The 25,170-nt window shown below is 34.6% G+C and overlaps 2 protein-coding genes across 6 annotated transcripts in view; one reads left to right on the forward strand and one right to left on the reverse strand.

The window, feature by feature from the left end:
• The window catches only part of RO60 (Ro60, Y RNA binding protein), a 45,823-nt gene extending 32,419 nt beyond the window's left edge, over positions 1 to 13,404 (forward strand). For all 3 annotated transcript variants that reach the window (XM_069074451.1, XM_069074450.1, XM_069074452.1), the window contains exons 6-9: positions 638 to 754; positions 1,390 to 1,503; positions 5,895 to 6,041; positions 7,465 to 13,404. In XM_069074451.1, the coding sequence (XP_068930552.1) occupies positions 638 to 754; positions 1,390 to 1,503; positions 5,895 to 6,041; positions 7,465 to 7,617 (531 nt within the window). In that variant the 3' untranslated portion in view covers positions 7,618 to 13,404. The remainder of the gene's footprint in view (positions 1 to 637; positions 755 to 1,389; positions 1,504 to 5,894; positions 6,042 to 7,464) is intronic.
• A 5,619-nt stretch (positions 13,405 to 19,023) lies between these two features.
• The window catches only part of GLRX2 (glutaredoxin 2), a 16,402-nt gene continuing 10,255 nt past the window's right edge, over positions 19,024 to 25,170 (reverse strand). For all 3 annotated transcript variants that reach the window (XM_069074461.1, XM_069074463.1, XM_069074462.1), the window contains exons 3-4: positions 21,351 to 21,527; positions 19,024 to 19,306 (exon numbers count right to left, since the gene is read on the reverse strand). In XM_069074461.1, coding sequence (XP_068930562.1) covers positions 19,169 to 19,306; positions 21,351 to 21,527 — 315 coding nt within the window. In that variant the 3' untranslated portion in view covers positions 19,024 to 19,168. The remainder of the gene's footprint in view (positions 19,307 to 21,350; positions 21,528 to 25,170) is intronic.

Raw genomic sequence — 25,170 nt, forward strand, 5'->3', positions numbered from 1 at the left:
TCTAATTTGTTAAGTTTTTCCTTGCATCAAGCCAAAATTTATTTCTTTGTTACTTCTGCCAGTTTTTCTTATTTGTGTTTTCTGAGATCAAGCAGAACAAATCTAATCCATCTTCCATTCATTCATTCAGAGTCATTTATTAAATGTTAACTGTGTGCCAGGTACTTTGTTGGAGATATAAAAACATTCATTGTCCTCAAGTGGCTTGCATTTTATTAGATGAAAATAACCTGAACACAGATAATTAAAATGGGAAATACAAAATAATTTTTGGATTGTTAGGCTTTAGAATCTAGTAAGTCAATTTAAGTTGGGCCATGAAGGAAATTAGAGATTGTATGATACAGAAATGAATAGAGATACAAAGATACATTGTTTGGAGATCGAATTTTGTATTTGAAGAAGAGCAAGTGGACCAGTTTGACTAGAATGTAAGGATTGTAAAGAGGTTAATATGCAATAAGCTGGAGCCAAATATCAAAGGGCTTTAAACTTCAAAAATTGCTATTTTATCTTAAATGTAAGAGGGAACTATTTGGAACTTCTTTAGAGTGACAATGGCAAGACCTATATGTGCTTTAGTAATATCCTTTAGCATCTGTGCATTTTAATACCTAATTTTTTCCCCCTCTTTTAGACAGTTGAACCAACAGGAAAACGTTTCTTGCTAGCTATTGATGTCAGTGGTTCCATGGACCAAAGAGTTTTGGGCAGTGTACTCAATGCTAGCACAGTTGCTGCAGCAATGTGTATGGTGAGAAAGGCTTTTTTGCATTTTGTTCTGTTGTAAAATATATATTATCTAACCAGGTTGTAAAGCAATTATTTTAAAATATAATTTGATATGATGATTAAATTAGGCTTCCATTTACTTTCTGATAATATATAGATACTTTTTATTGGATTTTGTTAAGCCAAGTCTTTATTACATTGACAGAATGTAAATAGTAAATAGATTATACTTTTTATAAACAGTGAGGAATTAAATGTTAATAATAGTTTTGAAAAACTACTAATAAAAACTTCTTAATAGACATAGTCTTGGAAAAAGTAGTGAACTAGGACTCAGTTGGCCTGGTTTCTATTACTGGTTCTGTCACTATCTAAATATTAGATAACTCCAGTTAGGTAAGTCATTTAACTTCCTTAATTTTCAGTATCCTTATCTGGAAATGGAGGAAATACTTTCTTCTTTGTCTACCATTTGGGCATGTTGTTGGGATTATATGAACTCATAAATGTAAAAACATTTTCAAATGTATTAAATTATTTACATATGCCTAAGTTATATATATATTAGGGTACTTACTATTTCAGCTTAAGAGTTTTACATACTAATTGGTGAACCCTTCCTAATCCACTGAAGATGATTATAATTGGATTTTTCAGGTTGTTTCAAGAACAGAAAAAGATTCCCATATAATTGCATTTTCACATGAAATGGTACCATGCCCAGTGACTATGGATATGACTTTGTGTCAGGTATTGAAGGTTATGGATGAGGTAGGTAGCAATTTTGTGAATAATATTTTTGTTGAAGGTAAATATTATTTGCTTTGTTATTAGATCTAGCCAAGAATAAAAAAGTTTTCTGCTGATAAACAGAAATTCCACTGTATTGAATTCCACTATGTATAGAGCACTATACAAGACAATTCAGGTAATGAATAGAGAAGAAAGTTTCTTTGATCAAAATTTTTCCTGCTTTATTTATTTTTTATTTTTTTAAGACTATGTTTTACTATATTACCCAGGCTAGAAGTACAGGGGTTACTTATAGGCTTGTCCCACTCTGATCAGCATAGTACCTTTGACCTTCTCTGCTTCCAGCCAGAGCCTCTTCACACTCAGCCTCCCCTCTCTTTAGGCCCAACACTCCTAGGGAACATCATTATATATGAACTTAGTGCAGACACCTGTTTGGCTTAGTCTGTTACAACCCAAGCTTAGATCTTTCTGGCGTTACCATCTGGGGAACCTGGGATTACAGGTTTGTGCCACTATACCCGACTTCCTTGTTTTATGAAATATTGCTTGTTTCTTTTCATAATAGAGAAATAATATGAAACTGAATTTTGGAAGATAGATTGAAGTGGGGAGAGACTTGAGGAAAGAGACCAATTAAAAGGTTATTGCAATATCCAGTTAAGAATTAAGAAGGCTCTGAACCAAGGTAGTGATTAAAGAAGGGGAACACGTGAGAGATTTTGTGGAAGTAGAAATATGGCGATTGATTATGTGTCTTGGAAAGTGAGGAGGCAAGCTGATAATGTGGAGGTTATAAACATGGGAGACTGGAAGAATGGTGGTCTCTTCAGTAGAAATTTGAAAGTTTGGCATAGGGCTGGACTTCTGGAGAAGAATGAGTTTTTAGACTTGTTGAGTTTTGAAGTGTCTTGGGACATCAGTTTTGAAATATTCATTAGGCAATTGGGATGATTAACTATGATGCAGAGAGACTCAGTACTGAGTAGATACATATACTTATACATACATAGATACATACATGTATGCATGCATACATACACATGCATCTGTTGTATATAGATAATAAATTTGTGGAGCTTTTCATAATACCAGAAGAGTTTAGAGAGAAGAGAATAGGTCCCAGCGTAGAGCTTTGGGATATACCCACAATTAGAGGGAATGTTATGAATGATAAGCCAGCAAAATAAACTGAGGATTGGTCTGGAAGGCTGAAAGAGAACCAAACTGGAGAGAGTGGTCAGTAGTTTCAAATACAGCAGAAAGAAAAAGAAGGATGAGGACTGAGAGAAGACCATCTGATTTGACAAATTAGAGATCATTGGTAAACTTTGGAAAGAGCAGTGTCAGTTGAGTATTGAAGTTGGAAGCCAAATTGCAGAGTTCAGTATAAAAGGGGAAGAAGTAGAGGCAATGAGTTTAGATAGCTTTTTCTAAGAGTTTGTTTGAGAAAGGGGGGGAGAAATATAAGGCAATAGATGGGTGGGATGGCAGTCTAGTGAAAGTTTTCTTTTAAGGGTGAGGAATGTTGGAAGACAGGGAAGGAACTGGTAGGAAGATTGAAAATTTAGAGACTGAAAAGAAATGGGAGCAGTATAGGAATCTACTTGAGAAAATGGAAGATGGAAATGGGGGCGTTAGAGGATTTGTTCTTGTCAAGGAGAAGAACTGTGTTATCAAACTAGAGAAAAGGAGAAGAGAATAAGAGATGATATCAGGGTGTTTTGAGATGAAGAGATAGACAAAAAGCTTAAAAAGCTCAACAAATTTGGATTAGATGGCACAGTTTTCTTAGTAAAGAGGCAGGGTCCTCAGCTGAGAAGGTAAAGCTAGGGGGAGATTTAAAGAGAAAACAAATGTGGAATAGTTTCTTTGGGAAGGGGAATAATCAAGTACCAAGAAATAAAAGGATTGCTGATGCCTGGTCAAAGTCTTATAAGAAATTTCTTTTATACCTGATCAGGTTAATTTTTGTGACTCTTTAGCTCCCTTCAGCTCTTTGTGAGTAGGCATAGAAAAGGCAGATGATGGGAGTAATCCAGGGTTGGAATTTATCAAGGAATGAGTTTAAGACAGTGGGAGCAAAGGGTTCTATAGTATAAGATAGTGTGGAGAGAAACTATTTAATTGTAAGGTCAAGATATTACACACACACACACACACACACAATTCACTGCAGTTACAGAGGTAGGCATTTGTGTGGACACAGAGTTCCTTCTGAAAAGATCATCAGTGAGTAGTTAGGACACCAGTTGGCTGTTATAGCTCCTACATTTTAATGTAACAGTACTCACCAGAAAGTTTTCAAGGTTTATGTAGGAAAGTAGAACAGCATTGTCACAGGAGTCACTACCTTGACTGTAGAATTCGTCAAGTCAACAAGCATTTATTAAGCATCAATTAGCGGCCAAGCACAAGCATAGAGCTGAGCTCTGGGAATTCAAAGAAAGGCAAACCCAGACCCTTTTCTCTAGCTCACAGTCTAATGGGAGAGATAACATACAAAGATCTAAGTAGAAGGAAGATATATGGGATAAGTTGAAAATAACTGAGGCAAACCAGTGGAGGGATTGGAATAGGCTTCTTGAAGAGGTGGGATTTTAGGTGGGACTTGAAGCCAGGGAAGCCTGGAGATGGAGATGATGAGGGAAAGAATGCCAGTCATGGAATAACTAGTGAAAATCCCTAGAATTGGGAGATGGGAGTGTTGTGAGGAACAGCAGTGTCATTATAATAGAGTATGTGAAAGCATGTCAGAAGGTGTCAAAAGACTGGAAAAAGAAGGGAGCAGGATATGAAAGTCTTTGAATGACAGAGGATTTTATATTTGATTCCAGAGGTAATAGGTATGAGTTAATTGAATACAGGGGTGTCTTGGTCAGGGCTTGTGCTTTAGGAAGATCAGTTTGACTGCTGAGTGAAGGATGACCTAGAGTGGGTGGCAAATGTCGGGCGTGGATACCAATCTGCAGGCAATTTGCAGGTCCAGGTGTGAAGTGATGAGGGGGCCTGTACCATAGTGGTTAATGTCAGGAATAAAAGGAGGCAGGAGTGTGGGGGGAGGGGGATAAGACAGATGATAGGAAAGTAAAAATCAGCAGACTATGGCAGCTGATTAGATATGGGTGGGGAATGAGAATGAGAAGTGAGGTTTTGAATCTGGATGACAGGAAGAATGGCATTTAAGTTGTGGACGTGTTGAATTTAAGATGTCAACTAGACATCCATTTAGAGTTGTCCACCATATCAGTAGGTATTTGGAGATGTCAGTCTAAAGGCCAGGAGTGAAATTGGGGCTAGATAAGTAGATCATAATCAGAGATGATCAATCAAATTCAGGGGAGGTGATGATATTACCAAGCAAAATAATAGAGGAAAAAGAGAAGAGGGTCTAATAGGCTAGGCCCTTGAGAAAAATCCCCCATAACTTGAGTGTGACCAGGATGAAGACTCAGCAAAGGAGAAAGAGAAGGATCAGTCCCAACAAGTAGAAGGAGAACCAGGAGAGAGCAATATGGTGAAAACCTAGATAGAAGTGACTATCAAGGGGAAGAGGGCACTGGATGTCAGAGATTGCAGAGGTCAAGAAACATGAAAATTAAGAAAAAGTCATTAGATTTGGCAACTAAGAGATCATTTGTAATTTTGCCTGGAGCAGTTTCAGTTGCAAAATGATGTCAGCAGACTCTAAAGAATAAGAGAGTGAAAGAAAAGGAAGTAGAGGGTTATCAATTGTAGAGGGCCTTCTCAAGTTGGTTAGACACAAAATTGAGGAAAGCTATGGGACAATAGCTACTAGGGATGGACAGATCAAATGAGGATTTTTTTAGGGATGGAGAAGGCATGGGTGTTTGTAGGTAATAGAGGAGTAGCTAGTAGGCAGGAAGAGATTGAAGTCAGAGGGGATAATAGAAGGATCAGTCTGCTGCAGAAAATAGGATGGAATTGAATATGAAGGAATCTTATACTGGAAAAAAGAACAGAGTGCTGTCCTAACCGTTTCATATCTTGTCTATATCTGTCATTTCTTTGATTTATCTTCCTCAAACCAAACAAATGAGAGCCTATTCAGACAAACTTTTTTAAAGTTATTTTTCAAAATCTTAGTGGATAGACTTATACAGAGAATGGGAGGACTGTTTTTTCTTACAGTTTTGGTATAAAGGCAGTTTTATTATAGTGCATTTGATATATGTCATGAATTCATGTTATCAAAGTACAGTGACAAATAGATTAAATTATGATCTAAATACCACACTAATATATCCCCTTTGGGCAGGTAAACTAGTTATCTTGAACAACACACTCCAGTTGAGGTGCTTAATGTATGTATAAATTGATAAGTGAAATGATTGTTTGTTAGATTTATCTAACTTGCTGTTTTATACTTAAATGTTAATTTTTTTTAGATTCCAATGGGTTGCACCGATTGTTCTCTCCCAATGATATGGGCTCAGAAGACAAACACAGCTGCTGACGTCTTCATTGTGTTCACCGATAATGAGACCTATTTTGGAAGTGTACATCCAGCTGTGGCTCTGAGGGATTACCGGATGGTAAATTGGATTTTGATATTTTGTCTTATAACATATAATCCTGAAATGTTAGTATATTCAAAGAAAAATGTATGACAGCAATGTGTGACAGCACATAGTTTTGCTCAGTTACATAGGAAAAAAAAGCGGTATTCTAGTAATTTTAGCTATGTCCTTAGAACTAGGCAGGTAAAAGAAAAATTATTGGACTGATAAATTTTTTAAAATGTTAGCCATTCTTAAAACACATTACTAGTAACCCTTAGAACGTGTATTTCTAAGAATAGGGATAAAAGATTTATATGTAACTCAACTGGGCTTATTTAAGTCATTTTAAGATGCTTGATAAATTCAAGTAGGATTTCTGAAATCTATTTAAAGACTTGCATAAAACCAAAGCAGCGAGTATAAATTTCATTGGTAAGTGGTGCGATATTTAGAGCACTGGATCTGGAGTCAGGGAGACTTGAGTTCATATCTAGCCTCAGACACTAGCTGTGTGGTCTTGGGCAGTACTTGAGTGCTATTTCTCTCAAGTTTCCTCAGCTGTAAAATGAGGATCATCATAATATCTACCTATCAGTGTTGCTGAGAGTAGCAAAGATATTTGTAAGGCACTTAACACAGTGTCTGGCACATAACAGGCACTTAATAAATGCTTATTCCAACTTCCTTGCCTCCTTCATCATTTAAAAGAATTTAAATGTTTTATAAATAACTCATTTATTTGATAAAGAAAAATCCTTTTGAAACTTAACCTGTATAAAAAGTTTTACTCATTTTATTTTAATGCTAATGCTAGAAGGAACTTTATAGATCATCTAATTGAAGTCCCTCAACTTACATGAGGAAAATGAAATGAAGACCAAAGAATTTAGTGAAATTCTGTCTTTGGATAAAGCATCAAGGCATTAAAATTAAGTGTATTTCTTAGACTTAATTCTTTTTTTTTTCTTTTTGGAAGTTGGCAATTGGGGTTAAGTGACTTGCCCAAGGTCACACAGCTAGTTTTTTGTGTTAAGTGTCTGAGGTTGGATTTGAACTCAGGTCCTCCTGACTCCAGGGCTGGTGCTCTATGTGCCACCTAGCTGCCCCACATCCTTTTTCTTTTAAAACTTAAGCTAAAACCTTAAAAGAATTTTCTTATTCCTAAATAAAGTAAGGTTAATGTTGTAAACATAAAAAACTTAAGCCAAGATATTACAAGGGATATTTCCCACTACTGCTTAATCAAAATTTTGGAACTTTGACATGATAAATATTTTCAGAAATATCTAACTCAGTGACTTATCAGAGGTTGTAGAACTGGATCTATGACAGAGGAGTTTTAAAGTAGTTAAAATTTCATGTGCTTTATAGTTAGCATAGAAATTAAATCCATATTTAAAATGATCAAAATTTTTATCTATTTAATTTTACCCTGTGGATCTTTTTCTTTCTACAGAAAATGGATATTCCAGCTAAATTGATTGTTTGTGGAATGACCTCAAATGGTTTTACCATTGCAGACCCAGATGATAGAGGCATGTTGGATATGTGTGGCTTTGATACTGGAGCTCTGGATGTAATTCGAAACTTCACAATGGATGTGATTTAATCTTCTGACACCAGCACTTCACTTCATGTCCATTGCTGGCAGAGGATTTTGCTACAAAGATCTAATTACCAGCTAAACTTAACTGAAAAATGACAAACATATCATAAACTTATGCTTTTATCCTTTTTTCAGAAGGAAAGTAAGAAATCTAAAATTACTTTTTTGTTTACTATATATAATTTAAACTGCTAATAAATTAAATTCAACCAATATTTTATAAAGCACCTGCTACTAAACTCACTGTAGAAACTTTACCTCCAACTTCTACTTAGAAGAAAAAAATTTGCTTTCTGATGCATTCACTGAAGAATATTTTTGCTTTAGAAAATCATTAATACTATTTATTAGGTGAGAGCCAAAAATGAAAATGGTCCTTACATCATAGACTGTGTGCCAGCTTAAACACTTGGCCTAAGCTGTATTTAAAATTTCCTGTGTTCTCATTCAAAAAGGATAACTTTGATGACACTTCCATTGTTTGAATTCCAAATACTAAATATACTCTCTGGGTGCACTAGACCATGTAACTGTGATGGAATATAAAAAATGATCTGTAAAGTTTTCTACTTGGGGGTAGAGGGGATAAGGAACAGGGGATCATACCAAGAAATTTGAGGAAGTAATCAGAGCTACGTCTTACCCACTAAAATAATGTGTGATCTTTATGATCACATTTTTAGTAGTTTTCTTACATATTGAGAATCAACTTTAACAATTTTTAATTAGCATTCATAGAATGCAAGCTAGGTCATCAGAAATAATAGCAAATTCTTTGATTAGCAGCTTTGTATAAGTTTATATTTTGATAAAAAATTGTCTTCTAGAGGAAAAACACTTAATGTTACTTTAGGTTATGAGAATATTGATATAAATTCACTACTTAAAAATAATTTAGTTGATCTTGACAATTCCAATAATGATAAAAATTAAACTCTCTTAAAATTTAAAATTAACCCTCAGAAATAAACATTTTTCTACTTTGAAAGTAGTTATTTTAAAATAATTGTGTCCTTAACTATTGTTTTAGCTAATGCATATTAAATAAGTTTCTGTTATCTATAATGTAAAGCAGCCACTAACTTCCTATTGCCAGTTATTCTTTCTGGGTAACACAAAATTGTTTTCTGATCACAAAAAATTTTTGACAAAAGATATGTCTATTAGTAACTTTTAAATACATTTTGCAGAGGACTTTGTGGCCAATCATTGTTTATGAATTAAAGCAATAGGTTCACTAACATCTTCAGGGAAATTTTTTTAAATTGAGTGTGGTTATTAAAATTTTTATTTAGTACACCAAAGTATACTAAAGAACAAATATACTCTTGATAGGAAATTTTATTTAATCTTAAAGTAACTACTGAAGTTTTCAGCTTTATTGTTCATAATTTTCACCTGATTATTCCAACAGTAGTAGTCTCTCAACATTAAAACTTTAATTTTCCATTTTTTTAAAATTAGTGTGCAAGAAGTAAAACTAGCAAATACAGATCTTAACTTTCCATTTGCTTAGCCATTAAAGATTTGTATGTGTTTGGTGGGGTCAGACAGTATTATTGAAGTTTATATATATGTTTTTTCTTTTTAGAAAATTTTTTCAGAACAGTAATTTTAGAGCTGTGATAAAGCTGTTATTGCAACCATGATTTCAGATAGCCTGTTAGCAGTTTCAGATTGCTTCCTACGTGAGTCATAATATAATTTCTTCCATACTTTAAGGATGTATGATTCCATTGGTGTCAGTACCTTCTCCACCAAAGTAGATTACAGTCTGTCAGTTACTAGGCAGTGTTTGAGAGCTGCCATGGCTAAAAAATTTGTTATCCTTCCTGTAGCCAGCATGACAATGAGCCTTTCTTCATTTAACTAAAGTAGTCCTTGTACAGCAGTTTATCACCAAGCAGCTCCTCAAAAGCCCTTCCAACTTGGTAGAATCTGCCAGACTGCACTTCCTAGATTGTGAGAATATAGGCCATATTTTTAGTAAATCAAGCTCTTTTCAGAAAACATCCTTCTCAAAATGCATTGTTACTTCCTATACTTCTGACATCCTAACTCTTAAGGTAAATTTCTAAAGTATTTTATTTTTTTAGCCTTCTATCAGATTTTAAGTGATTACATGTTAAGATGTTTTTGATACCTAAAATCATCATACCATCCAGAGAGAATTTAAAGAACATTTGATAGATGTATATAATTAGTTATTAAAATTACTTTTTGAGTACAACTCCCTAAGTTAAAAAGTTAGAAATACAGGATGACTACTCCTTATAGAAATGTTGAGATAAAGTATTAAAAAAGAAACTAATTACAAGTGTAAAATATTTCTTTTTTAGTATTTATAAAGTCAACAATCCTTTTTAAGTTTATTTAGGAATTAATATCAGAATCATTCAGAGAAATAATTTGTGACCTTGGGAAATGTTAGTCTAATTTAGAAGATTATGGAGACCATGATGTAGATGATGGATTATTTCTTTTTTTTTAAAAGAACCAGAGAGATTATAGACAACTTAATTAAGCTGATGTTTAAGGCCTTGGTTCTTTTTTTTTTTCTGGTATTGATACAAAGTTCTTTTGGGATATAGAAACAATATCTATCACCTTGGTTAGTGTTTTAGGAGAGTAAAAAATAGAGAAAGGTTGTGTGTAAATTTGTGGCCAATGTTAAAGGACCATGTTACTCCTAACAATTAACTCACAGTTCATGTTGGCACAGTTTGGGAGTTGAATATGTTTTTGGGAACAATAAGGTCCTGTTAACTTACCTCGCTGTAATTTATACTAAGGCACAAATTATACTTTGTGAATAATTTTTAGCTTTACTTCAGTTATGAGAAAAAAAGTTGCTTTTACAGTCTTAAGTAATACGTACTGCTATTATATCCTAATTCTCCATGAAAAGAAAACATAATCTTTCAAAATTGAGGCTGGAGTAGTGGTCTTGGAAAGGTAGGGACAGGAAAATGATGGCCATCTAAAAATATTTAAAGAACTATCATGTCGTAAAAGTATTGTGAGATTTGTGTTGCTTGGTCTCAGAGGGCAAAAATCTAGAAACAAAGAGGAAAGTTACAAAAAGACAAATTTAGACTTGAGTATGGAGTTCCTAAAACCTCTCCTGTGAAATGTTCTACCTCAAGAGGTAGTAGGACTCCACTCTACCCCCTCCCACTTCTACCCCCCGCTTCTGCACTAAAAGTCTTCAAGCCCAGGCTGAATCACCATGTGTTAGGTATGTAGTAGATCATAATCTTGTTCAGATTGGAATTCTATTTAATACAAAGTTGTATTGATAAAATTTAGTGCAGGAAGGGATAACAGAGTTTGTCTAGTCCAACTCTTCTTACCCCCAAAAATATACAGATGGAAGAAATAAGTCCAGAGTGGTTAAGTGACTTTGCCCTGTTCCATCACTGAGATAGTTTATTTAGCCAAAAGAATAAAAATTAGGGTTTTTTTGCTAGTTTCACCCTACAGGCCAAGTAGTGAGCAGGCCATGGCAATTCTGTTTAATTATTTTATTATAAATACTTAGGCATGAAACTTAGTATTTTTGATTTAGGGGTATTAGATAATTTTGTTTAGTTAACTATAGCTTTTATTATATATCTCTGGCATCTCAACTGCTGCATGATTGAACCACTTTACAATTCAGTTCCCTGCTATAGAAATGTAACTTGTATTGACAAATGGTTTAATCTTTGTAGCACTTTGAGAGTCTGTGGGAAAGAAATCTATAGTATAAATAAGCATTTCATTATTCAAAGACACTGTAAGTTTGTGATTCTATTTTAAAATACATGGCCAGTGTACTTTGAAAACCACTTTACTTAAATAGGCGTTTTTAAAAACAAAATATTTATCTAAATTATCTTGTGAGAAATAGGTGGTCAGAAAAGTTCTATACTGTCATGTAGGTGAGTACTGGCTAACAAGTCATTATGACAACTACTGGGGATTGGGTGGAAGCATGGAAATAAAATACCAAATCTACCCTAGTGGAATCAAAGACTCAAATTTTGATTGAGAGAAAAGTTCATCAGAAAACACTTATTTGACCATTTGATTTTAAAACTTTCTCTTTAAACTGCATATTATTTTAAGGGACTTTAATTGTCATTTAACAACATAATTTTTTGCCATGATAAGAAACATTATGCAAAATTGAGGAGGAATTACAGAATGTGATCTTTTATCTTTGATGATACACCAGAATTTTTGAATAAAGTTTAGGATTTGACACTGAATATAAAGATTAATATATTTTAAAATTAAAATTGTTCTCATCTGTGTTTGAATTTGAATTTAACTTAATTAAGTTAGAGCTGTTAGTCCACAAACATACCACTATAGCTTAGCAAACTAGTCAAAAGGCAGTTTATCAATAATGTTTTTATACGACACACATTTGGTAATTTCTAAGCACTGTAAATATAAAATGCAACATCACCATTTAAAAATGTAAATTTCAAAAAAAAAAAAACAAACAAACAAACAAGTTTAACCATATAAATAATAACCTTGTATTTATTGTACATACTTCTAGTCTTAGGTAACTAATTTCCCACCCTTCATCTTTTCTACCTCTTAATGACACTCCTCTTTCTATATTAATACCCTCCCTCTTATACTTAATTACCTCCCTCTCATAAAAAACAAAAAGTAACATTGTTTCCTTTTGGATATCTTATTCCAACCCTGCTCTAGTAGGGTTATGCACAATTGTAATGTAGTACATATGGATCAGGAAAAAAGTTAATTTTAATTTTAATTTCTGTGCTTCTAGGACTATTCTTTTAAATGCCTTAAAAATGTAAGATTTTAATATTTAGTTTTATACTAGCAATATTTGAACAGTGTGCAAATCTACTGGGGAAAAAAAAAACCTGAACTAACATATCTTATCCCTAAAGCAGTTATGATAGCAATTCATCTCATAGAGAGTGTTAATAGATGCCCAAAATGTCTTAAGATCAAATAATCTTAAAAAAAAAAATTAGAGCTAATCTTATAAGAACATTACTCTGCCCTAGAAGTAGAATTACCTGCATAGGTTTTCTAAATAAATGGCATTTTAAAATTCTGTGTTATTATTATTAGGGTCAATAAAAATCAGTGTAACATAATTTGTAGTTTTCTACTAGAAATCTCAGTAAGTCTGTTTATACACTACTTACAAAAATCACATAAGCAAATAACTTTTATTCAGTCTTCATACTTACAAAGTACCAAATCATTGGATTGTCTTTTAGAACAGATTGTCTTAATCACAGTGTGACTTTTTTTTACATGGTAGACAATGGAAGTAGGGCATTAGTTAACTCTACTTTCTGGATAAATATGTAATAAATTACTTTTTACTAAACACTGAAAATATTAACTTGTACTAGGAGATTTTTAAGTAGTAAAGAGGAGAATATAAATTGTAGGAATTAAAGTTGGTAAATCTGTATAATTGACAGTTGTGATCTAATTCTCTGTGAAACTGATGATGAAATTGTGTGGCTAGCAATGTGTAAGCTATTGTTTCTGATACTATAAAGCAGATAAATCTTTTCTTCTGCTTCCTCGGCTGTGGAGTTTCTGCTCCACTTAGAACCTACACCAAAATAACTTTTGTAACCAACCAAACAAACAAAATACATTAAACCATATATTCTCTTGGTTGTTCTTTTAAAGGTCAGGGTAGTGGGGTTGGTATTGATATGCAAAGTCACACATAATTGTTGGAATATGCAAGTTAAAGACTAATTCAAAGCTTTTATTAAAGTTTTTAAATGAAAACTTGTTAAGTTTATTCATTTATAAATGGGAACTATTTTGGAAACTCTATGGCCCCATAAAGGACAAATTACAATTGATGTGTAGTATAATTATTATTGAGACTTGTATATTTTTGCCACATTGAGTAGTCCTGAATAATGTACATAACAAATTAATGTGATAACATGAGTATATATGTACATGTCAGAATAGACACCTGAAGATCATTTGAGTTTTCAGCTCTTTCACTGTCTTCTGGTATGAGGTCTAGACAATACAGAAACTTGTGCAAAAGTAAGTTTTATGTTGTATAAGGTGTTGCTTTCCAAAATCTGTCACTTTTGCTGCTACTGTGTTATGACAAGTTTATATAAAGTAAAATTAAGATATTTTTAGAGTGGTTAGAAGAGACTTAAAGTGAAAAGTTCAACTTTTACTGCCTTAAAGTGTCATGCTCCAGTTATAAACAAGTAGACAGGGTCTCAGTGTTACCATATACTGCCTTAAAAATGTTGAGCTAATATTTCTGAGGTATAGAACTTCCAAGTTCTTTTAAATTGAGGCTCTCTAGTTTTGTATAATGACTGGAAATAAACTTTAAATTTAGAAACTTTTTATTAGTTTAATTACCCTTTTGTCAGGCAAGCATGGGCACTTTAGTGTTTTGCATATTACTATACTGGTCAAAACATGGGCATCTTCCCACCTCCAAATCTGGTCTGTGTAAAAACATTGTACTCCTGGTGAAAAGGTCAGAAAGAAAAGTGATGAAAAAAGTAATGAATATAGACAAGAATGATGATTAAAAATTACTAGAATCTTTATTTGAGTTTTAGAAAATTTTAAACTTTAATAATAGTAAATTTTTTATACAGTAATTTTTTCATATTTTTGTCCCTGTACAGCTGGGCTTTTTTTTTCCTTTTCAAAAATCTCATTTTAGAAAAGTGTTTCATATTTATATTGATAGGATATTCTTTTAACACATCTAGGAACCATTTGATGGTTGATTTTTTTTTATTGCTTTATTCCAAATAACCTAAGCAGAATATTATGATTATTACATGACCTGTTAGAATCACATTGTCTTAACCTTGAATCACATTGTAGAATCACATTGTCTTAACCTTGTGTATGAGACATAGCCTCTAGAAGAAGCTTATGTCCAAGAACAATGAATTTTAGCAGGTTAGTAGCATTTGTTCCAAATTACTTGTGTAAATCAGCATATAAAAAGCATACATTCCATGTACATGATTCATAAAGAAACCTGTACTGGAAAGTAAAAAGCAAAATAAAACGTAGTAACAGTTGCAATAAAAAAATCTAGGCCAATGGTTTGGTCAATTACATACCATTTAAAGTTCATTGTTTTTCAAAGTGGGAATAGTTTTTAATATTAAAAGAAAGGTCAGCCATACACAAACACAATCCTGACTTAACAAAATTAAGGTACGGGTATAGATTCTAAATTCTGTGGAAAGATTTTTCCTAATTCTTCTTATTAATGCTTTATAAAATCTTTGTAGTTTCCTTTGTATATAACTTAACATGAATTGTCATTTTTTTTTTCAAGGAAATGTATATGTCTATTAATTGTGGTATTATGGAATAATCATCAGATACTTTAGGGCTTTCATTTCACCTCTCTTCCTAAGCCTTGATTGGATAAACATAACAATGAATAAAATCATTTTTCTTTAGAGACTAGGGCAAAAAAACTTAAACCTTCATAAAATACTAGTTGACTGCATTTTTACTGTAGAACTTGAGATGAACAATGAATAAACTGCATATCAGATTGTCTTTTTACTTCTCATAAAATATTTGTAGTGTTTAGTATTTTAAACAAATTTAAATCTGTTTTATAGAAAGGGTAACAGGCCCTTGCATAGAAATTCTTCATGTTAAGAAATTTGAACAGTGGCAGCTAGATGGCACAGTGACTAGAACACTGGCCCTGGAGTCAGGAAGATCTGAATTCAAATGCAGCCTCAAACACTTAACACATACTAGCTGTATGGCCTTGGGCAAGTCACTTAACCCCAATTGCCCTGCCTTCCCCTCCCCCCCAAAAAAACACAAAACAAACCAAAAAAAATTTGAACAAATGACACACCAAAGTTGAAAATAACTTTATAAAACCCATCCAAGAATTCCACTGGAAAATGGCTTGGGACACTTCTTTCCCATGCAATAATGACTAACCAAGGGAGAGAAAATGGGTGTAATACATAATAAAATTGCAATTATTAACAGGTATATAACAGCATGAGCTCTAAAGACATAAAGCAGCTAAAATATAGATTCCTCTGAGGAAAAAAAACGTTTAATGAAATAGAGTGAAACAGCTATGAAATAGGCTTCCAGCAAGAAAAAAGTGATCACTTCTCTAAGGTTGTTTTAAACAAGCAGAAACCAGTATTTGTGGCCAAAGAAACATTTTGGGGTTTGTGACCAGCTAAGTTTTCTTGGAGTTTATGGTAATGCAAGTGAACCATGGGACCAGAGACCACACACACACACACACACACACACACACACACACACACACACACACACACACACACACACTCTCTCTCTCTCTCTCTCTCTCTCTCTCTCCCCCTCTCTCCCCCTCTCTCCCACCCCTACCCCCGGGAAGTTCTGCTTCTCTTCTGTTTTTCAATCTCACTGCATAGCTCTATTCTGCACACTTTGCCCAACACTAAGCAATTAAGTACTTTTTAATTCATTTAACACAATGAATAATACTCAGATTCAGGCCAGTTTAATTCCTTAAGAAACCTGTCGCTACAGTTCGTTTCAGTTACAGCTAACAATATTATGAAAAGGGAAGAAACTAAAACTACAATTTTCTTTATGAATAATCGGTATCATACGTAAAACATTAAAATTATTGTAGGAATTCCAGCCATAAATCTTATTTTTGAATACATGTAACTGAAAACATTTTCCCAAATGTGACAATATGGTAGGGGGAAAGAGCTGTGCCATTGGTCTCCTAACAGAAATCACACAATGTAGTTTTAAATCCCACCTCCAGAATTTAGCTGTGCGAGCATAACCAATCATTTTATTTCCCTGCCCCTCAGTTTCCTCATTTGTAAAACGGGTTATATTTGCACTACTTTAGCCCTCACAGTCTTGTGAGATATCACCGTACATGAATGTCAACTATTCATCACACTTCCATCTTATTGTTCCTAGATTTTATTATTAAAACTTTGTATTGGTAATAGTTTCCTCTCTTCTCAGAAGAATGCTTCACTTCTCCCCTCTAACTTTCCCAACTAACATAGTTTAGGTAAAAGCAAAGAAAATGTATAATGAATGATACAATGAATGAAACAAATCATGTTTTGGAAGAATAATGTATTTCCTAAGCTTTACCTCTTACAACATAAAATTAAGATTATAAAGAAATGAGGTCTTGTATAATGCAAAAAACCTCCAAAAAACCAGTGGCCCAAGGGACAGGAAATTTGAATAATAATATCAAATAGTAGGGTGACCTTAAGCAAATCATATAAACTCTCTGTTGCCACAATAAAGGACCTGAAAGAGATTTCTGGGGTTTCAACTCCAAAATTTTGATAAAATGAATTTAAAAGATTTCATAACTATAAGGTATTGATGCTATGGTACTCCTACCCCCAAGACAACTCTCTTTTTCATATGGGAGTCAAAGCAGCAGAGAGAAATAGCATTCTTGCTTAAGGTTCATGTAGACCCAGGGATTCTTAACCTTTTTTGTTTCATGGACCTTTGGCAGTCTAGTGAAGCCTATGGACCCTTCTCAGAATGTTGGTTTTTTTTTTTTTATATTTATAATTGGAGGAAATGCTAAATTTTTGTTAGAGGTTAGTGAAAATAAAAAGGGTTTTTTCCATTCATGTGCACTGACCCTGCCACCCTGTAATCTATGAAGAGATCTGTGGACCCTAGGTTAAGAAGACTATCTTATTAATCTGTAAGACAAACTTGCGATGAAATGCAAAGTTCAGCAATAAATGTTTCCAAAGTCAACTCTTCTTATAAAATGGGCTAAGCCACATACGGAGCACTGAGACCCACCACAGGCCCACCTGATACAGGTTGATTATATGAAAATAACACTGAAATTAACAGCAGCTCTCAGAGTTCAAATGTTAAGAGATTTTCTTCAAATTGCATGCATATTGGAAAATATAAAACTAGGTTTAAGCTTTTTAAAGAAATTTAGAGTTTTCAGAATAAAGATGTCTAGTGTTACTGCTTTTAAACCAATGGCATAGAAAAAATCCCTCATCCATATTTAGTAATAATAGCAAAAGCTGTGGTTAAGTTTTTCCTGGAATATTAGAGTTCTTAATATCTTGATCTTTCATAGTTAAGTGCTTTCTCATCTCCTTCCAATTATCATATACAAATATGCATTATTTCTCCAGTAAACTAGTAGGTCCTTGAAAACAGGGCCTGTTTCATTTTTTGTTTTTGTATCCCCAACATCTAGCACACCATATTCCCTGTAATAGGTCTTAATAAATGCTTGTTGGACTGGATTATAAAGTTCAAAGAGTCTCAGTGTTTTCTGTGCCGTGCATATAAATTTGAATGGGAAAGAAAAACTTGCTACAAAAATCTTGATTACTCTGAGCAGCCACTTTTTAAATAGAATATTAATCAGAGATAAATTAGTTATATTCTTATGCCACAGAAGCCTGTATTATTTTTCTGTGAAGGTGTTTTCTTCTTCTGGATTCTCAACCATCCTGATATAAACATGTGTAGCCAACGCTTCTTTAGACATCACATGACCTAAAATCATACCCTACACTGCACAAAGCAAACATTCAGTAAACTGGTACAAATGATATAAGAGATTGGAGAAAAACTTGATAAAATAGGAAGTGATTAAGACATACTTTTCCTTATTTATGTTATAAGCTGATTTCTTCTTGCATTTCAAATCTGGGTTAAGGGGGTGGTTTAAGTTAAAATATTTATTAATCGGCTCTGGGTTACTAGTTTGGGTCTGGGATATATACCATTTTTAGGCATTCGTTGCTAAAATTTTAAATGAAATTTCCATCCAGTGCAAGAATCTTCTTTACAACATGCCAGATAGATTGTAATGCAACCTCTGCCTAAACATTTTTCATGACGGGAAGTTTACTACCTCCTCACAAAATAGCCCATTCTATTTTGGATCAGTTCTAATCGTTACAAAGTTCTTAACCTTTTAACACACCAAAAGCAATATCCCTATAATGTCTACCAGTTAGTTTTAGTACTGCAACCTTGAGTAATAGTCAATCAAGTCAAAAAAGAAGGATTAATTTATTTTCTTTAAGACTGATTCCCATTCTATTTTTTCTAACATTTATTACATAAAGGCTGGATAGTCGATGACTGAGATCCAAACCTTGATTGGAAGGATTTCAAATCCACAGACTGCAAATCCCTAATCCTAACCCTTAACTTTCAATTTTCACATAACAGTTCTAACAATGTCTTAATATTTTCTAAGAAAAGTTGTATTCCATCACTTTGTGGTTTCAGTGCTTAACTACAAAATTAAGAATACAAAGTACCAGTCTCCATGTTGCCAAAAAAGTTAGACTAGCTTTAAAGTGCTATAGGAATAGGAATATTCAGTAGGTTTCCACAGGTCTTTATTGTTCATTCATTTCATAGGCCATTCTTTGAGAAAGATTTCACATTTTCAAAGAATTTTTAAAATGTTTTATAAGCAAAGTGACTAAAATGCTGACATTTGCCAGCACAGCCAAGGCAGTCTACATTACTGTCTGAAATCCTTTGCTCCAAACTTTTTTAAATAACACTGATGCACTAATGGAAGCAGCTTGCCTTCTCTGTGAAGCCTATGAGTATCAGTTGCTCCTCCAATAAAAGCCCCATTGACAAAAATTCTTGGAACCTGTTATGTATACAGAAAATAGGTTAGTTATTTTATCTTTTTGAAGTAATGTATACATAATACTGCCTAATACACTAAAAATATCACATTTGATCATAATATATATAAATACAGTTCTTGCACATTATAAAAAGATTTCCACATGCATAAGATGCAAAAAAACAAATATATCTCTACACATAGGATCATAAACTTAAAGCTGGAAGGGTCCTTAGTCCCTTCTAGTCATTTTAAAAAAATATTGTATTTTTTCCAATTACATGTAAAAACAATTTTTAATATACTTTAAAAAAAGTTTTGATTTCCAAATTCACTCCATCTCCTCCCCATTGAGAAAGCTAGCAATGTGATATAGGTTATACATGTGAAGTCATGCAAAACAAAAGAAATCATGTAGTCTTACAATATCATTCTACAGATAAGGAAAATGAGGCTCAGGGAGGTAAACTGAATTCTCACAGCTCATACAGCTAGTAAGAGAGCTAATTTAAACCTAGGACATCAAGATCTAGACCAACTTTAAAGACATCCCTTTCATGATGCTTTCTCTCACCCCCTTCTAGTCAGTAATTTTCCTCAAAGATGCTTATTTTGGACCCCTCTAATGCAGCTAGGTGGCATAGTAAATAGTAGTGGGCTTGGTGGTGGTAAGACTCAAGCGTAAATCCTATACCTCAGACACTAGCTGAGTGACCCTGGGCAAGTCATTTAACCTTTTATTAACCTCCATTTCCTTTTCTGTAAAAATGGAGATAACAGCACCAACCTATTTTGTGGACCAAATGAGATAAAAAAAAGTAACGTGCTTTGCACACTTAAAAGTACCATATGAATTCTATTACTATTACTTAGCATGTAATCCTGTGTTTTACAGTTTGAATGTGTACATAAATATTTGTTATGTTTTATATACACACATCCAGAACCTCCACAATCTGATTCAACCTACCTTTATGGTTTTCTCTCCAAACTCTGCTCATACATATTATAATACAACCAAACGAAATTATTTGTTACTGTCCCTATAATTCCCTACACTCTGCTACTTCTGTGCCTACTCTCTCCTCTTTCTAGAATGCCCCAACTCAGCAACACCCCTCAAATTTGCACAGCTTGGTTTGATGTCAGCACCGAGGGCCTTTTTCATGGCACTTACCCCCCCTACAGTGCACTGCGGGTTTCTCCCTTTCCTGACGCACCACAAGCGCACGGAGGGCAGGAGAAGTGCCTTACTCATCTTGGTGTCCCTTATAAACCAGATCTTCAAAAAGCTTCTGACTGAACTGACACCTATTTCATGGTTAAATATTCTGAGAAATCTCTTAAGTTTCTGAGGCTAAAACAATTGAGAAACTGGTTAAGCCCTCCGTTACTATAAATTATATAAATTCAGCCATATCAGTTGAATGGAAAAAAAAAAAAACCCTAAACAGGATAGGAAAATTCAATTAGAAGGGAAACATCAAGCTTTCAGTAATATGTTCAATGGCAAGCAAAACCATCCAAAAAAAGCCAATGGAATAACAAAGAGGTTAGTGTCCATTTAAACACTTACTGGAGAAAAACTTGTGGGATTTTAAAAGGTCACACAAAGATCTGCTTGCTAAGAAAAAAACTTCTGATGCATAATAATCCTTGCCCTTTCACCAAATAAAGGACAGCAAAAAAATCTATACATTAAATTAATTGTGCTGCTTCCCAGTCTTGTCTTCTAGTTTTAGTATCTAAAGGGTTAGCTCAGGAAAGTACCACTTACTTTACTTAAGGACCTAGGCCTCCTCCAACTCTGTGTAACCCACAAACTCAATTCAAATACTTTCTGGGGACTTTCCATAGTCCAGGTACTGTGTTAAGTGCTGAAGAAGATACAAAGATAACTTCTGCATAGTCTTTATTTTCCAGGTGGATCATAATGAAGTTAAGGAAGATGAACTATGTACATACAACTATAATACAAAGTAGAACATCCTAAGAGAAGCACAAATGAAATACTAAAAAAAAAAGTTCATACTTTTAAAATAGGGAATCTAAAGAATTTACTTACAGTTCTTGCACCAGTCATTTTGTGAAGGGCATCCTGAAACTGGCTTCCATATTTATGCATATCCAATTCCACTGCGGTATATTTTATATCCATGTCATTGAAAAGCTTTTTTGCCATTGTGCAATAAGAACAGGATGTTTTTGAGAAGATCACTACACAATTATGTGAAATTGTTTCCTATAAAGAAATGCATAATTTTATTCTAGTTAACTTCATGTACTGAAAGTGACTTTCAAAAGGAGGTCTAGGCACTTTAATGGCACTAATAATCAAAGAAGTACAAACTGAAATGAAAATAATCATAAGGTCCCATCTTATACTCATCAAACTGGCAAAAAAAATAATTTAAAATAACAAAAAGTGCTTGAAGGGGTGAGAGACAGGTTGTCCTCTATTACTGAAGGAGCTGCAAATTTGCTTTTTCTAAGACAGAAATTAGTCAACTCACAATAAAAAGTTACAAAAATAAATCATACCCTTTAACCTAATAATTTTAATGTCAGGAATCTACTCCAAAAGTTGTTATGAAAACAAATAACCATAAAAACTATCTGTACAAAAATTTTCAAGTCAGTCAAGAAGCATTTATTAAGCACCTTGCTATATATGCCAGTTCCTTTGCTACAGGCTGGGGATAAAAAGGAAGGGGGAAAAAAAATCACTGATCTCAAGTAGCTCATAATCGATTAGAAGGGAACAATATACAAACAACCATGCACAAAAAGATAAGAGGCAACCCTCACTTGACCTTGTCATCCCCAATAACTATTTCCTCTGCCATTTGTGGTTAAACTCCTTAAAAAAAGCCATCTATGATAGGTGCCTCCACTTTCTCTCCTCTCACTCTCTTTTTAACCACTTACAATCTGGCTTCCAACCTTATTCCACTGAACTGCTCTCTCCAAAGTAAGTAATGACTTTTTAGTTGCCAAATCCAATGGCCTTTTGTCAATCCTCATTCTCCTCGAATCCTCATTCTTCTCAATCTCCAGCCTGAGACAATGTAGATTACTCTTTCCTCCTTAATACTCTCTTCTCTCTAGGTTTTCAGGATCCAATTTTCTCCTGCTGCTCATCGTACATATCTGACCACTCCTTCTCAACCTCCTTTGCCAAACATCTAGATCAAACCTCCTAGCCACAGCTATCTCCCTCAGGGTTCTATCCTGGGTCCACTTCTCTTCTCCCTCTGTATTATTTCACTTGGTGAGCTCATCAGTTCTCATGAATTTAATTATGATCTCTAGGCTATGAGTCTCAAATCTACATTGCCCTAATCTCTCTGGTGAACTCCAATCTCAAATTTGCAACTGCCTTTTCAGATATCTCAAACTGTATTTCCAGTAGACCAGGGCTTCTTAAACTTTTTTCACTAAGGAGCCCTTTAAGCATTTTGGCAGCATTCTTATTGTTGCATGGCCTGAGGGCACATAATCAGTGCAAAGTGTGCTTGTTTTGTTCAGAACCAAGGCTGCATTGAAGCTGCATGGGCAAGTGCTGCCAGAAACCCCTCAGATACATTACCCATTTGATCTTTAATTTTTGGTTATTACACATTAAAAAAAACCTTTTACTGCGGCCAATTTTTTTCTCAACCCCATATGGGGGTCACAATCCATAGTTTAAGAAGTGCTTGCAATAGTGTTTCACAGATAACACACAGGAGGCACTGAAGGTCTTGGGACTTCAGCCTCTAACAGGTTCACTCTTGATCTAATTCACCTTTGGAGAAGTTAATAATCAGCTTTATTCCAGTCTTGTCTTCTCCAAGGAAGTTGTTGGTAATGGGAGCACCAACTCTTACAGCATTCCCTAATCACCTTTCTGAAAGGGGCTGGCGAGAAGAGGGTGGTAACTACCCCCACATCTCAATGGGGTTGAGACAAGCAAGCATGGCTTGTGCACTCCCCTAAATCCCCTCAAGCCTTGATGGGAGCCAGTCAAGGCATACAAACAGATTCTCCTATGGGTTCCCTGTGGTTTCCCCACTCACTAACCAGTGCCCACTTGTTTTATAGGGCAACAGACAAAGAAGGCATATTGCCAACAATGGCCTCATGGGTTAACTTTAGCAATATTATCATTCAGCGTAAGTGTAGTAAATATCAATTATGTCATCCCCATATCTCACAGAGCAGCTTCAGTAGGATTGTCTGTCACTATGATTCTAGGAATTACTATCTAGGATCCTTGGGGCTATTCTGGGAGTTATTATCTAACAGCTGGAAAGTAGACATTGCCATGGCCATGGATCCTGAGAAACTAAATTAAAAAGAATAACAAGGGGCAGCTAGGTGGTGCAGTGAATAGAGAACCGGCCCTGGAGTCAGAAGGACCTGAGTTCAAATCCGGCCTCAGACACTTAACAAGTAATAGCTGTGTTACCTTGGGCAAGTCACTTAACCCCAATTGCCCTGACATCCCCCTCCAAAAAGAAAAAAAAAAGGTAACAAAATCCTCCTTATATAAAAGTAGACATCTTAAACTCTCTATATCTGAAACAGAACTCATTATCTTTTCCCCTAAACCCTCCCCCGCCCCACTTCACTTTTACTACAGAAGGCAACATCTCCCAGATCTTTGGGTTTGAAATTTAGGGGTCATTCTGAATTCTTCACTATTGCTCACCCCCCCTCCTCCCTGCCCACAGCTAATCTGTTACAAAGGTCTGTCAATTTCACCTTTGTATCATCTCTCCCGTATGCCCTCTTCTCTCCTCTGACACTGCCACCACTCTAGTGTTGGCCCTCATCACCTCATGCTTGGACTATTGCAAATGCCTGCTGGTGGGTTTGCTTGCCTCTCCCATTTCCAGTGCCTCCTCCATTCAGTCACTAAAGTGATTTTCCTAAAGTCCAAACCTGACTATGTCATTTCCCTACTCAATAAACTTCAGTGGCTATATTGCCTTCAAGATCAAATATAAAATGCTCTGTTTGGCATTCAAAGTCCTTCCTAACCTAGCCCCCTCTTATATTTCAAGTATTTTTACACTTTACTCCCTGCCACATATTCTTTAATCAAGTAACACTGGCCTCCTGGCTGTTCCATATACAAGATACTCCATCTCTCAGCTCTGGGCATTTTCTGTTCCCCATCACTGGAATGCTCTCCTTCTTTCCTCAACTTTACCACCTGACTTCCTCTAAATCCCAACTAAAATCTCACCTGCTACAGGAAGCTTTCCCAACCCCTAATTTCAGGGCCTTCCCTCTGTTAATTATTTTCTATTTATCCTATATATCATTGCTTTGTATATACTTGTTTGCATGTGGTTTCCCTCCTTAGGTTATAAGCTTCTTGAGAGCAGGGAATATCTTTTGCCTCTTTCTGGACCCCCAGAGCACAGTGCCTGGCACCTAGTAGGCACTTAATAAATGTTTTAATTGATTCATTGCTAAAACAAGACTTGGAAACTGACTAGCTATGTGGGGAGGGGTGAGGGAGGAATCAAGTAGGCCTCAAGGTTACAAATACTGGTGACTAGAAGAACAGTGATGCTATAAACAGAAATGGGGGTGCAATGTAAATAAGACCTATGAGTATCAGGGATACAAAGAAATCCAAAAATAATTTTTAAAAATAAAGCAAATCAAAGAAACAGAACCAGAACTATGTAAGACTAACTCTGACAATGTAAGAGGAGAAATAAATGATAACAAATGTAAAAAGAATCATGGTAAGAATTTTAGAGGAGGTACATTTTATGTGTTAAAAAGTTACATTTTATGTGTTAAAATAACAAAGTTTAATTAGAACTGTTGATAAGTGATGGGGGAGGGGTTTATGGGCAGTGCCATGGTTGCTTAAATGAATATGT

Source organism: Petaurus breviceps, unplaced genomic scaffold (assembly GCF_028583685.1).
Source record: "Petaurus breviceps papuanus isolate PSGF00001 unplaced genomic scaffold, PetGlider_PUasm1.0 90895, whole genome shotgun sequence".
Taxonomy (NCBI): Eukaryota; Metazoa; Chordata; class Mammalia; order Diprotodontia; family Petauridae; genus Petaurus; species Petaurus breviceps.